The sequence below is a fragment of the Parasteatoda tepidariorum genome, chromosome 3 (genome assembly GCF_982258835.1).
Source record: "Parasteatoda tepidariorum strain Cologne lab strain chromosome 3, Ptep-v5.0, whole genome shotgun sequence".
Lineage (NCBI taxonomy): Eukaryota > Metazoa > Arthropoda > Arachnida > Araneae > Theridiidae > Parasteatoda > Parasteatoda tepidariorum.
In genome coordinates, this window is record NC_141757.1 from 60,069,411 (window position 1) to 60,085,176 (window position 15,766).

Consider the following 15,766-nt stretch of genomic DNA (forward strand, 5'->3'; position numbering starts at 1 on the left):
CTAAAATTTACAAGAAAGCCAATATAATTTAATTTTTTTTCTAAAATTTAAATCTCAACATTATATGAATAAGAAATATTGAATAAATAAATTAAAAAATATTGAAAGAGTTTACTTTTATATAATAGAAATACAATTTTATTTTAATGACATGCAATTTTAAATTCAAACTTATTAACTTTTTAATAAATCTTAGGGTATTTATTATACACAATTTAATTATTGAATAGTTAAATTTCTAATCATTCATTAATACAAGTAATCAAATTTTCTTTAAATATGACAGCATCTCACTTATTAATTCCATAAAATATTAGACAAAGCTAATCAGTTTTAAATAAATTTTTTTTTAAAATTTTGATTCTTGACTTCTTGTTATGTATAATCCTAAACAAATTAAGATTTAAGTTTGTTTAGCGAACAGGTCCAGTTTCTTTGGGAAATAATATTGTACAAAGATCTGTATTGAAGGCCAATAATTAGTTTGGTTAAATCAAAAAATGGTCAAAAAAATTGTTAAACCTAAATTAAGTAAATAGAAGAAAGTACGAAAGTCACCATATTTAATAATTATGACCGTCAGGTAAATTACTGTGATAATTATATTTCGTTCAATTTAAGTTTTTATTTGTGTAGCTTTACGTAATCTAATATAGCTTATATATGAGCATGAACAATCAATGTAAATTTTAATGCTTTTTTTCATAAAGATATACTTATTAGATTTATATTTAGATATATATTGTTAAGAAAATTTCAATGATGTTTGTAGATTGTAAAAAGTTTTTAAATTTAAAGTAAAGCTATAATCTTTATTTAAATAAAATTATACTATGATAAAATTATCCTTTTTTATTTCTTTAATGATAAAATTCTAAAATTTATATTTTGCTTAGAAACAAAGTAGTAATTATAATAAATAAAAATATGATTTATAAATTTTTTTCTAGAAAATGACATCAATATGAAGTAACGAAATGTATTCCTTTCTCTTTTGGAGATCAAAATGCTTACCGATTTCATAAACTTCAAACTTGATTGAAATGATTTCTAAAATACCATAATGCATGCATTTAATAAAAGTAAATAAAAGTTATTACTAGTAAAAATCTACATTGTATATACCCTGCTTATTAACAATATGTAGTTTGTGTTAATGGGAATTTTGAATAGTAACTTTAGGGACCTTATATATTTTATATAAATTTTTTTTCTTATAACATAAATGTTTAGCGTCAGTTTATGTTGCATTCTACTAGTACAATGTTTTTATATAAAAAATTGAAAAGTTTTTGTTTTCTGTTTAAATTAGTTTATTATACATAGGTGGTATTAATTAATTTTTAAACAATTTTATATTTCATTTGTTAGTAGTTTTTTGGTACATCAAATTGTATTTAAATGATATCAAATTTTCAACTAATATAGTTATACAAATATGTGTAAAACTCGTTTTTTTTGCAGTTATTTTTTAGTGCACTATTTGTTAGATTTTTTAATTGCTTTGATTTTTTATTGTTAAAATTATCAGCACTTTGAAACATTTTTAATTTCTTTGATGTGGAATAACATGTACAAATTTCTTTTATTCCAGAATTTAATCATAAATGTTGGAAAAAACTTCTATTGAAATTATATTTAAATTAAAAATTTTCTTTTATATTGTATTAATATTGCAAGGTGAGATTTCCTGGTGCTATTTTAACTTCAATATATTGTTTAAGAATTGACTAATTTCTCCTAATGGAGTTTTTTCTTGGCTTGATATTTTACATATTTTATGAATAAGAAATAAGTTACTTCAATTCAAATATATTGTTATTTTTATTTCCTAATGTATGTTTAGGATTTTAAATTCGTTGAATTTGTAATGATTGTCATCATGGGACATACTCATAGTTAGTTAAAATTTTTTTTTAGTAATGTGTTGTGTTGTTGAAATAGAGTATCTGAAATATATTTAATATCCAACTTTTTGAAAGAAATTTAAATTTGCCATATGATATTATAGTAAGATAAGCGGCATTACATCTAAGTCAGCCATTTTAATTTTACCATAATTTTTGTATATAATGTAGACTAGAACAAAGCAAATGCTGTTAATCTGGCGGTTCGACCTTAACTGTGTTGATAGTAAGAACTTTAAAGTAGTAATAGCAACAAAAAAAATTTCAAATACAAATTATAGGGAGTTAGTTGTATTTAATTATGTCTGCTATTGTTATGATACTTTAAATTTACAAGGTGAATCTAATTAAATTCTTAACTTTTGTTTTTTTTAAAAAAATACTGAATGACAGCAGATCTATTTTTTTTAAAAAAAAATTGGCTATAATTTATCCCTTGTCGTTGTTCTTGGTCTGTCACCTGTTAAAGCTTTTTCACAGTTTCAAGGTAACAGACTAACAGCAAACATTAATATGAAAACAGTTTAAGTATACAGAATATAAGGAGAAATATTAAAATGACTGACTTTTAGGAGATGCTAAATAATCATTTGAACAGTTTATGTGTGAAACTGGATTAGACTTTATAGAGCAATCATGTGTGTATGAAATTATCATGTGCCATCAGTTTCTTAAAAGTATTCTGCTTTGTATGAAATTTTTGTTTGTTTTGACTGACATTTGAAAAATGTTATTTTGTTTTCTAAAAATTATTTATGACCATTGCGATGGACTTAGATTTTTGATTAAATGTTTGATTGTAATAAAATGTTTTAAAATTTTTAATGAGTTTTTTCATTTTTTATATGTTTTATAATATTATTTTGCAGTAGTTCATCAATTGTTTAAATTTAATATCTTTCTATTAATTTATTTAGTATGTTTTTGACAGAAGGTTTATTTTAGAATTTATCTGAGGTAGCTGTATCAAGTGTATGTTAGTGAAACTTGAACACTGCACTGCATGAATAAAGAAGAAAATAACTTATTTATATTTGAAAAAAAATTAAGAATTTTTGACCCAATTTAAGTAAATAATTCAGAGTGGAAAATTAGAAATAATAAACTTGACAATTTAATAATAATAAAAAAAAAACATCATTCAATTCATATAATCTTAGACACTTGGCATGGTTAGGCTGGCTACATTGGAAGAATGAAGTCATTGTGGCATCTTTGCCTAGTTTTATTGAGGTACCTGGGTCTTCCGACCCTTAATCCTCGATAATAACAAATGAAGATAACATGACACAAAAATTAGTTTAGCTTAACAGTAGTGCAAGAAAAATAACACTAAAGGGGGTGAGGTAATATAACATATCGATTTATGTTAAATAACATAAAAAATGAGTAAGATATAACGTAAAAAGAAGGAGATAATTGTTTAAACATCGTTTAAACAAGCAAGCAAAAGTGTAATAACATTAGAAAAGTGTATTGATAAGTTGATTAAAAAAGGTCCTATTATCAATAAAAAGTAAGAAATTTCGTAATAATCCTGAGAAAAATTTAAAAATAAACGAAAATAATATCGCCCGCAAGAGGTTGGAAGAATGAATGAAAATATTTTGTTGTGAGAAATCTTAAATTGGAAGCCAAGGAACTGAAGACCCAAATTTGGTTGTATGATGTAACAAAAGATCTCACAATAAAAAGTATGAACTTAAAATCATAGGCTAAGAATAGGAATTCATAAAGCACTGTGGGCTGTAGTGCCATAAGAGAAAAGAAAAAAAGATGTTAAAATAAGCTCAATAAGCTTGATTAGATTATAATAAGACCATAAATAATTAGTAAGTATTATATACTTATACAACTTTAGAATATAAATTTAACTTTCAGTTAGAGATGGACAAAAATTAAATGCTTTTTTTTTTAAAGTATTAAAGTAGGCCTCACCTCCTGTTTTTTTTTCTTTTTAAATAAAAACAAAACATTTTGGTTATAAAATATAATTATGTAAGAATATTTCATTAATATGTTAATATTAATAAAACTAATGATTTCTTGGTTTTGAAGGATAATAAATAAATTTTAAAAAAATATTTGAAAAGAATATTAGGAATTGTGACACAATGAGAGATAATTTTACTTCAGAGATTCCAACTGCTCCGGACAAGACATATTTTAGAAAGCGGTAGAGAACTAAAAACTACAATTTGCAATTTTTTGGTTAATTTTGTCGACTTTTCAAGAGATTAAACACGGTTAAACTGCTGCAAATAAGCGTATAGCTTAAACCTTTGAATTATTTAGAAGTAGTAGTATGTAACAACCCTATAAATTGAATTTATTAATCCAAGAATCATACATTAAAAGACTACCCCTCGAAAATATTTATCTGCTGTCCGGAGCAAGTTGGCATCTGTTACTTGTTGCACACTCTCTTGAAACTTTTCATATTTTTAAAAATTTCTATATAAATGTACAGATTTATATCTGACAATATCTAATCTCTTACTCTAATTTTTTTTAATTTTAATTAAACTTTTGTAATTTTCGATAACAAGTAAAGTGATAATTTTTAAAAGGAAACTCTGGAAAAGGATAAATATATTTTTCTACAACAATGGATAAATAGTTAGATTTAAAGTGAAAAAAATAATCTCAAGAAAAGCATTTAAAATTGCAATAACTTTCGAGCAAATTAGAATTTTGAAAGATAGTTGCTTTAAGTTTTTTAAAAAATGGCGCTTTCAACAAGTGAAATTTCAGCTCAGTAGTTGCATTTTAGCGAGCAGTAGATCAACACGCATCGCACTGTATATTTTTCTACACGTCATCGTTAGTTTAAGTCTTGAAGTTGTGTAGTTTTTGAGCAACAAAATGAAGTGTAACGTAAAGCAAAAAAAAAAAAGAAGAAGAAAAAAGTGAAGTTGCAATACTTGTCGAACAAATTTGAATTGTATGAAAAGCTCATGCCAAGTTCATAAACAAATATGGTTCTTTCAGCACATCAAATTTTCAGTTTGCTGTTTATACCTGTAGTCGGCAGAGCGAACCGCATGATATCTTTTGCGACAAAATTAATAGTTAATAATATTCGAAAAATTATCGAATGCTTAAAGTTTTTATTAATTATTCCGTTGAACTCCATTGGATGTACATAGAATGAAAGAACATCCATGTCTTGTCTTGTCTTTACACAGGCCGGTCGGTTTCTCACAATATATGAAACTAACTAAAACGAATTTTAATTGGTTTCTCGGGTATTTGTTTAGAGTGAGTTATTTACAAACATTCAATGGAATTAAAATTCAAGAATTATTTTAAAGACTTATTGTCTTAGCTTGTAGAATAAAAGATACTTCATTAAACAGATAAAACTCTGTCTTTTCGAAGACAATTCTAAGCAGCTGTTAAAAGCTTGCATGATTTAAGATATAAATCCATCTTTATTATAAAATAAAATATGTTTGCGCAGATGGATTTTATGGAACAGCTGAAAAAAGAATGAAATTTTTTTTCTTACCGTATGATCATATCAAGCCTTTCAATATTTGTGCACTTGAAAAGATCGGTGGTTAAATTTTTATATTTGTTGCCTAATGCAAGTGTTTGATAAAAGGAATTTATGTCACAAAAAAGGGATATTTTAACTTCTTTTACCAGATTTATTAGAAATATTTTTGGCATCCTAATTTTAAAACTCTGTTCAAATTTTTAAGGTGGTAAAGTCACACTGTCCCTATAAGACATGCAGACAAACATTTTAACGGGGCTTATTATCAACCAAAATAAAGCTAAAATTTATTAAACTAATCCTAAACAATTAAATGACATATTCTTAGAAAGTAATAAACTAGAAGAGGTAAGCAGTTTTACGTACCTTGGAAGTATGATTAACAACAAAGGGGGGAATTGATGAAGATATACTAAATAGATTAAACAGAGCCCTAAGCAGATACGCTATTCTCAATAAATTCTAAGAAAATTGAAACGTAACTAATTCAACAAAAATTAGAATTTTCAATATTAATGATATATCTATCCAACTATATGGATCGGAGACGTGGCACCGCAATAAAAATAACATGAAAAAACTTCAAGTATTTATTAAGAACAATTTAAGAAGAATCTTGCGCATCAAGTGGTTCCATAAATTTTGTAATGCAGAAATCCTTAAAAAAGCAAAACAGAAACCGATTAATATGGAAATTGAAAAACGTAAATGGATTGGTCATGCTCTACGTAACAAGTAACACAAGTTTTTGATTTGGAACCCTCTGGGCAATAGAAAAAGAGGAAGACCTAAAAATACTTGACACACGACGATTGTTAACGAACTGAAAACAATAGGAATGACATGGTGAGAGGCAAAATATTTGGCTATAAATAGAGTGAGATTGGATGGAAACTAAAGATAGTAAAGATAGATAGTAAAGTCACCCTAGATAACAGGATAAAACTAGATTAAAAACATTATTAAAAACGTCAGAATTTTCATGCGTTTAAAATCATAAACATATATTTTTGGTTTTTTTATTATTATTTTCATATTTAGATTCGTGAACTCGATGGGCAAAATTTAAATGATTATTAACAATGCTATCGTTGAAAATGGGATGTTATTAAATATTTATAAATTATCTTACCTCATTTAAATTTTTAAGTTCTAGTATTGAAAATGCGGAAAATTGCATTATCTTGTCATTAATTATGTTTGTCCTTTTGAAGAGTAAAGAAAGACCAGCGGTTCCCAATTTTTTTTTCATTTCGGATTCCGGCTGCGGAATCCGAAATGATCGACCTACTTTTGGCGGAATCCCGAATAAATTTCATCAGTAATTGTGTATATATTAATTGTTTCGAAAATATGTAATCTAAATTTTATTAATTATTTTGAAAAAATTTTGTGAATAAATGAAGGATGAAATTTTTTTACCTCATTGTTTTATCAGTATTAGTTTTAAAATCCTGTTATAAATCAGAATGCTGAATTCACAGGTCAGGAGGGGCATCTAGTCTAGTTCTTAATTTGATTTTAGGGCCATCATAAACTGAAAATGAATAAGTTGTAATATGGTTTCCATTAAAATAAATACGAAAGAAGAAAAAAATTAATGTAGAGAATGGTAATCAGAGAAAAATACTTCTTCATTGTTGAATTTGTTTTTATTCGATGCAAAATACTAATTGTCCACTACTTTTCATAATTCATTCATTAGATTGCTGTTAGAAGAAAAACATTGTTTTTAAATTTCTTCCGTTACAAGCGTTTCAGTAAAACAATTTCCTAAAAATAACGGAAATATATAAAAGTAGTATTAGATTAATAATTTTGTATTTAAAATTTTTTTTATTACAGGCTGCGAAAATTATAACTAGTTTAAAAAAATCTTAATTCTCGGAACCTCTTTACACTTTCATGTAAACCTAGGGTTCCGCGGAACACTATTTGGGAACCACTGCTTTATACACATCATGCAAGTTTGCAAATATTATTATAGTAAAAATCCACTCATGAAATTATTTTATAAAGTGCCAAGTACAGTTCTGCAATTAATACATAAAGTCTTAAAACGTAGATTAAAAAAAGGGATCTACTCGTATCTTTGCCATTAATACATTTTTCTAATTTATTTTTTTAGCAAAATATTGTTTAAAAGCATTAATTAATCATTTTAACATAAAGAGGCTTAAATAATCAGAGACAAACTTGCAATAAAATTTCTTTTTTCTTTTTTGAAACTTAACATGCCAATTTAAATCACTTTTAATACAGCTGAATTAGTAACATATTATTATATTTGTTCTTGCCAAGCGATAAATAAAGAACCGGTTGTTAGATTCTTGTTTCCCTATCGTACCGGATATGTATGTCGCTTTCGTGGTCTATTGTTTATTTACAGTAAGTGATGAGTAGAGTTATTTGTAGGATTAAAAAACATTCCGTTCATTTAAATTATGTGCAAAAGGGCGTGGCTACTTGACGGATTCATCCTTAATATACAGGTAAAAATTGCATTTCACCTGATGGTCAATTGCTTAAAATTGAGCAATCACTGTTATTTACATATGGTACTAAAGTTTAAGTCTTGAAACTGTTATTATAAATTAATTTTTATTTCTTATGCTCTTTTTTTTTGATGTCTAAACGTATGACAATCACCCTAAGAAAACGTTTTTAAACAGCTGGAAATACTGCGGTAATTAATCATATACTTAGTTTCTCAATTTATAGCAAACAAAGTAATGACTTAAAACCATATTCCATTGTTGTTTGAGTATCCTTATTGTCTAGAAAATCACGTTGTAAGATCCTAGTTTCCCCACACGAAGAACCAGATTTTTTGGTTGTCATTAACTTAAAATTTAAATAAGAACAGTTAAGGTAATGTTCCTGTAAAGTATTTCATAATCTTGAATTTAAAGGAAAACTGTAGTTTTTAATACCTACTATAAGTTTTACTTAATTATCATTCTTTTTTTATCCTGATTTTTTATTATAATTATCATTCCAAATTAAAAGATTTCAAATAAAAGCGGTGTTTCTTCATTTTAAAGTAATCCTGTATTATTTTATAATGCAACATTTTATGATGCACAGTATCTAAAAAATCGGTATCAAAATTCATAATAGATCAGTTTTTAAATTCTAATTTATAATTAGTTTTAATAGGTATCTGAAAGTATTATCTGTTATACAATTCTAAAAGAGTAAATAAGTTTATTTTACATTTTTTTTATAAGCTTAATGTAAAATTATGTTTAATCAATGAATGTAACTAAAATAATAAATACAAATTATAAGACGTTCTAAGGATTAACGCTCACACGATAACTATATACATACATGTGTAATCTAAATCTAACCACTTGTATAAAATAATTGGAAGATTATATAATTCCCTTATAGTTTAAACTATGTAACGAGCTTTTTAAGCAACCAATTAAAATAGGAATTTAAAATATATATGTAGTATCAAAATTTTAAATTTTATGGCAATAGAATCAGAAACACGAAGAGCGTTCCTTTCAATGAGGTGAACTGGGTTCGATCCCGGCGATGGATGGTCGATACGAATTCCGCATCCGGCTTGCACCGACCACAGTGCTGACGTGGAATATCCTCAGTGGTAGGCGGATCATGTGTTAGAGTCCCTTTGCCGTCAAGCTAACCGTGAAAGGTTTTCGTGGTCTTTCTCTCCATGTAACGCAAATGCGGGTTAGTTCCATCGGAAAGTCCTCCACGAAGGCAAATTTCTCCCAATACTTGATCCAGGAGTTCCCTTGTCTTCTGGATTGGGTTCAAAATTACAAGGCTATAGAGTTGAACATTGGTAGTTGTAAACCCAAAAATTGAGTTGGCTGTTAAACGACGGTTATAAAATTAAAAATAAAATTGCATACTTTTTAACTTAGCTGTAACAATTGGTTTATCACCAAGAAAGAAATGATTGTAGCAGTCTTGGGGGATAGTGATCGAAGCGACGAAGTGACAGAGTTTCCTAGTTTATAAAAGTCTAAATCTATTATATTTATTATAAGTTATTTATTCAATTTAAGCATTGATTCTTAAATTTTTAAATTGTAGGAAATGATATTGTTATCCTTTTCTGTTAATAAGTGTACAGACCTATAATAATCATTTATTAGTTATTCTAATTATGGGAGAAATACATTCTATTTATAAGAGTTCAAAACTATAATTTGAGTTAATTAACGAATTTATGTATTTATTAAGATAAAACTGTTGCGAAATTTGAACAAAAAATTCTAGACACTTAGGGTCAAAAATTAATACTCAGGAGAGGATGAAATAAAATCATAATTTAATAAATTCACCTTATTAGTTGCGAAAAAGGAGAGATTAAAATCAGAACCAGTTTGATTGGATAAAACTTAGATGTGCTAATCATCAGAACTCCCGTTTCCTCCGGCAATCAAATAGGTTTCGATGTTTTCAATACCTCCTTCTATACGATTCGTTACAGTTCGTTGTTGTCGCTGATTTTCCTAACTTAAATATTGAACTGAGATTATTTTTTTGCATACTTGACCTTTGATTTTGATATTTTTGATTTTGGATTCCAATATAGATATATTTGGGAGTTTCATTATGGAGTACCTTATTGTTCAAAAATACAATTCGATAGTGAAAAAACAGTGGGTATTTTTTTATCGTAAAAGGTTCATACATTTAAACAGGTTCGTTAAATTTAAGCACTTCTCAGTACTTTGTTTCCTTCAGTTAATTTAATTTTCAAGAAAAAAATTTCTGATTAAGTAAGAGTACGTAATAAACAAAAGCTAAAGTTTGTTCCTTTTATTTTAGAAACAAATTGAAAAGCTAGGTGGTCATCATTAATTATAGAATTTGCCATGGATGTTTGGAATATTCTAACCTTGTTGCTCGTTCTGAAATTGCCTATTTTTGCTAGAAAAATACCAGAATTTCTAGCTGACGAAAATCTAAGGACGTTAGCTGTAACTAATAATGATGTGATGCTAAGACTGTATCAGAGACTGGCTAACAGAACTTTGACTAATGTGTTCTTCTCTCCACTGAGTTTATCTATGTGCTTTGGAATGGTTTTACAAGGTACCAATGGTGATACAAAAAAAGTAAGAATTGTTTATCAGAATAAGATCTATTTTTAGCAAATTTAAATACAATTACAATTTTTAGCAATATTAAATACAATTTCTGCAAGCATCACACTGTGTTTGAAGTTGATTTTTAAGTTCTAAATCATTTAACGGATATCTTTAACTTAATAATAATGATAATAAAGTAATATCATAGAATTGGGTATAATATGAAAAAAACACAACTACTTCGATTTAGTAGGAACAACATATGACGCAATGCTAAATGAATGGAATTTAGGTGTTGTTTATTTAGTTATTGTTATTAGTAGTTGTTGTTATTTGTTTTAGTTGTTGTTTATTTAGTTGTATTTAGTTTCAATAACTTTTCTTTATAATGCAATAAAATCTGGCGAGCAGCTATTTAAACGATCGAACACTTCGTTTGTTTATTTGTGGCTTGAAGTTAGGCTCGCAGAAAATGCCGTTCATGGGTTAAATTTAGTAGGAACAACACAACCTGTGACGTAGGCTATATTATACCCAATTGCGTTATAATAAAGAAACAGCACTTTTAGTTTTAAACTCTTAGTTTAGAAAACAATGAAAATAAAAAACGTAATAATAGAAGAGTAAAATAAAATAAAAAATATTAAAAGTTATTATATTTTGAGCCTTATTACCTTATATTTGAGATACAAAAATATTTTACATGAAAACAATACTCATGACTTATTATTAAGCTGATGTCAACCAAAAAATATGGAAATTTATGTAGGAAAACTGAATCTTACTTTGTGATTTTCCATCTAAGGAATGTACCCGACAACAATTAGACAATTATTAGATTTTTATGTAGTATTATGTAGTATAGTATTTACTAAAACCATGTTTTTTTTTAAAAAAAAAAAAAACTGTTATATGGATTTGAATCATTGTTTTGAATTCTTAGAATTTTGTGCATTTGCAATGTACATACAGTTACATACTAATATTAACATAGGTATATTTTCTGCATTATTTTAGTTTTTGATTTAAAATTTTAAATGAAAAATTTAAAATGGAGGTTTTTTTTTCACTAATTTTACTCTTATTAAGAATACAGTATTTTTAAATATTTATTTATAAATATTTTTTTACTGCTTCATTTATATAAAGATATAAACCAGTTCCACAAAAGCCAGTTTATTGACCAAGGGGGTCACGGAGGTAAAAAAAGCGTACTTTCGAGAATAACGGCATTATAGGACAATGTTATCAGCATTGTGCACCGATCACCTTTATTTATATTATTTTATACATAAAAAAAAAAGAGAAATGATGGAGAAAATACGATTCTTTCACTGAATTCAACACCCTAAAAATAAGTGCACATTATTTAGCAATTTCAGTGCAAAAAAAAAAGCTAAACAGTTATCAGGAATATTATTAAAAAAAAAAAAAAAAAAAACTTTGTAGGATGTAATGAAATGTTTTTGGAAATTTTTTTTCTCGAAAGTAATTAATGATCACCCGTTTTCTTTAACTAAAAATTTAATTTATAAAACAAATTAAAGCAGCAAAATATTGCTTAAATTTCGAATTTTCAGTTGAATTAAAATTGTATACTGTACGCATAAATGGTGTCCACGAGAGGAAAAATAATTTGTTTACTACCATGAAAACCTATTAAACTAATTTTGACGAAAAAAATGAACTCATAATATTAGCGACAAATTACTAAGTCTTAGTTAGTTTCAATTTCATGGCGTAGTTATTTGTGGGACCAGGAATAGGTGTCACTGCAGAAAATTTTTCACATACTATAGTTCAGCAACCCGCACCCCATTTTTTAAAAAAAATATTTAATAAAAAGCTAGCTGATTGATTCTAATTTCCACTTATTTGAAATTTCATTGAGGAATGTCATTAAACATTGTATACATAGTACTATTCATGACCTTATTCTGAAGTTATCTATCACTGAAAATTTTCATGGCTTGATATGTTTTCATTTTCTTTTCAGGAATTGAGTTCCGTCTTGGGATACGAAAGTGTCAACTTGACAACGCAGCAAATTTCTGCGTCTTTTGATCTTCTCTTATCCAGAATGTTATACCAATCCAATAGGGAGCGCTCAAATTACAATTTGAATATCATCAATAAAATATTAGTTCAAGAGAACCTAGGCCTTCTTCCTTCCTACAAGAGACTAGTAACCAACTTATATCGAGCCTCCATCGAAGAAGTTAACTTTCAAAGATATTTCCACAAAATCATCCATGACGTTAATGAATGGGCCAGAGAGAGCACAAACGGGACAATCGGTAGCATTGTGAAGGAAATTGAACCCAATACAATAATGACTTTTTTAAATGCTGTGTACTTCAAGAGCGCATGGAAATACCCTTTCCCAAAACATAGGACAAGGCCAAAAATATTTTATAATAATGGATTAGAATTTAATGCTAAGTAAGATTTTTTCTCTTTTTCTTCCCTTTTTACGTTATTATTTTTTCTTCTACACCGAAGAGCTATTACAATATGACCACCCTGCTAATAACATGTAGGATCACCTTTAGCCCTAAAAACTGCTAGCACCCGCCTTGGCATTGATTCCACAAGGTGCTAATAGGTAGTCTGAGGTATCTGGCTACCCCCTCACATTGCGAGGGGGTAGCGTGGCAGCACGAATTTGGTTTTCCAAATAGGACCACAAATGATCTATTGGATTAAGGTCAGGTGAATTTGGGGGTCAAGACATGACTTGAAAGTCACTGGAATATTCCTCGAACCAATTCATAACGATTCGACCCTTATGACATGGTGCATTATCCTGTTGGTAAACACCATCCCCCGCAGGAAAAGCTGTTGCCATGAATGGGTGAATCTGGTCTGCAACTATGTTCAAGTAGCTTACAGACGTCAGGGATTGTTCTAAGAGGATTATTAGTCCTAATGTGCCCCATGAAAACATTGTTCCTGGGGCGAGAAACCATGAAAACCTGGACGAACCCATTGTTACAGATGGAGGGTGGTCATAATGTAATGGCTCTGTGTACATTTCAATGTTATATAATGACGAATGAGAAATCGGGCCCAAAATATTTAGTCAAGAAGAATTATAGGAATTAATGCGCCATCAGACCGAAATTTGCATTATCTTTAATTACTTGATTTATCTCGATCGTTTATTAGTTTTAGATTTAAAAATCACTTAAATTTTTATGGATGATATTCTCAAAAATGAGTTGGACAGTTTTAATTCCTACCGTTTCATAGAAAGGGTTAACAGACACTGCAACCAAATTAACATGTTATAAAGAAGGACTCTCTTCCTCCATTCAACTTCGTCAATTCGAATTTTTATTTGTTCTCTTCTTTAGAAAATAATTTAAGTGGCGAGGAAATTGTTTCGTGAAAGAAATCAAAACAATTCTTAGGGCTTTCTTAGACAAAATCGGGTAATGTCTATAAAAATGAAATAAAAATGCGTTTTATAGGTAGTTATAGAAAATAAAAAAAATAATAAAAAAATACACGACTGATAAATAAATACATTTTAAGGAAAATGTGTTATATTTCATTTCATATATATGATTCAAACCAGTTTCTTCCAGCAGTGAACTGATCGTATCCACGGTTCCCAGTAGAGCATCGAAATCGAAGTCAAGCAATACTGCCTGTGGTCAGTAAGCCGGTCAGTGAAAACTTTGATCAGCCTGCGTAAAGACCGAGGGTGCGCAGTATTGTTCAACCGCTATTGTAGAGGGGGAGTCATCCCCTCTGTAGAGGATCAAAATTGTGATGACATGCTTTCGGATCATCTTTAGGGATGTTTCCCAGAGCGTCGCCAATAGACCATTGTGTAGCTCTAGTGCCACACAAATAAAGCATCTACCTACTGTACCAGTTTTAAACTTTTGCAACCACTTAGCATTCAATTTTATTGATATAACTATTTCGCTTAAGAATTAACTTCTAAACATAAAAGGTTAATTTTTCTCACTCGAAACTACATTCTCTACTTTATGATTAATAATTTGTTTTTCTTTTTTTACAGGAATGTTCCTTTCATGCATATTGAATCAAAATTTAACTATGCAAGTCTCTCAGATGTTCAAGTGCTTGAGCTACCCTACTCAGGGGATAAATTTAGCATGTTCGTTATACTGCCAAGTCGGCTGAATGGATTATCTAGCATTGCTAATTTATTTATGAACCGGGACATTACTTCGATTCGAAAACAACTTTATACAACCAATGTAAAAGTATCCTTGCCAAAATTCAAAATTAATTATTCTAAAGATTTGTCACCAGAATTGCAAGCAATGGGTATGCGTGCGATATTTAAAAAAGGATATGCTGACTTTTCAGCCATGATAGCCAACAAAAATGCATGCGTCAGCCGAATCAAGCACAAAGCAGCTATTGATGTAAATGAGAAAGGAAGCGTAGCAGCTGCTTTCACAGGGATGACTATGATAGCAGTAAGAATGCCCATCTCCTTACCCCCAACGCCACAATTCATTGCAGATCATCCTTTTATGTTTTTAATAATAGATCAGAAAAGTGATATGGTTTTATTTGCTGGTCAAGTTAATAAAATGTAACAATTATAAGTATTTAAATAAAAAGAAATATTAATACACTGTATTTGAGACTTAAAATCTTTATGACTGTGATCACGGCACACGGTATCATACATGAGACGAGCCTTTCTGACTCCAGCGGCCCACTATCCCACCCTCGCAGGTGATTTCAATTCGCAACTTTGCTATTAAAATTCGTATTACTACGTATTCTCGTATTAGTATGCTGTTGTCCCCAGTGTTGCTCCTGATCTTTCAGTGAAGTATTTTAAATGCAACAAGGCAAATCAGCGGCCAGTTGCGCCATATACAAAAACTTATACCCACATACAATTCCACCTGCATGAACTCAACTCTTCGCTGTTTAATAGCACAAAAGCCGGAATCGGCTATTTTGGGCCAAACACTTGGTGGTAATTGGAGGAAAAGAGTTATTCAGTATTACAATATATTGAGCTAATTACTAAATGCCGATAAAAAACTTTTTATTTCATCCCTATTATTTGATTAGGAGCATATGATTCAAGTTTTTAGGACATCTAATTTGGTCTGAAAGTTCAAAACACATTCAAAACATTGAACTATGCGTTATTTCAAGCACATAATCCAATAGCACAAACCATGTTAAAAACGTGTTATTTGGCATCACTTTGAAAGTATTACTTCAATTAGGCTAAAAACACCGATAATTACAAATATCGAAATGCAACTTCTTTA

General features: G+C 28.6%; 1 protein-coding gene across 1 annotated transcript; it reads left to right on the forward strand.

The window, feature by feature from the left end:
- Window positions 1-7,730: 7,730 nt before the first annotated feature.
- On the forward strand, window positions 7,731-15,113 carry LOC107449548 (iripin-8). The gene is made up of 4 exons (XM_043045718.3): window positions 7,731-7,901; window positions 10,225-10,514; window positions 12,484-12,929; window positions 14,521-15,113. Exons 2-4 carry the CDS (start codon window positions 10,272-10,274, stop codon window positions 15,068-15,070), a joined length of 1,239 nt encoding a protein of 412 aa, XP_042901652.3. The 5' UTR covers window positions 7,731-7,901; window positions 10,225-10,271; the 3' UTR covers window positions 15,071-15,113.
- The last annotated feature ends 653 nt before the right edge of the window (window positions 15,114-15,766 follow it).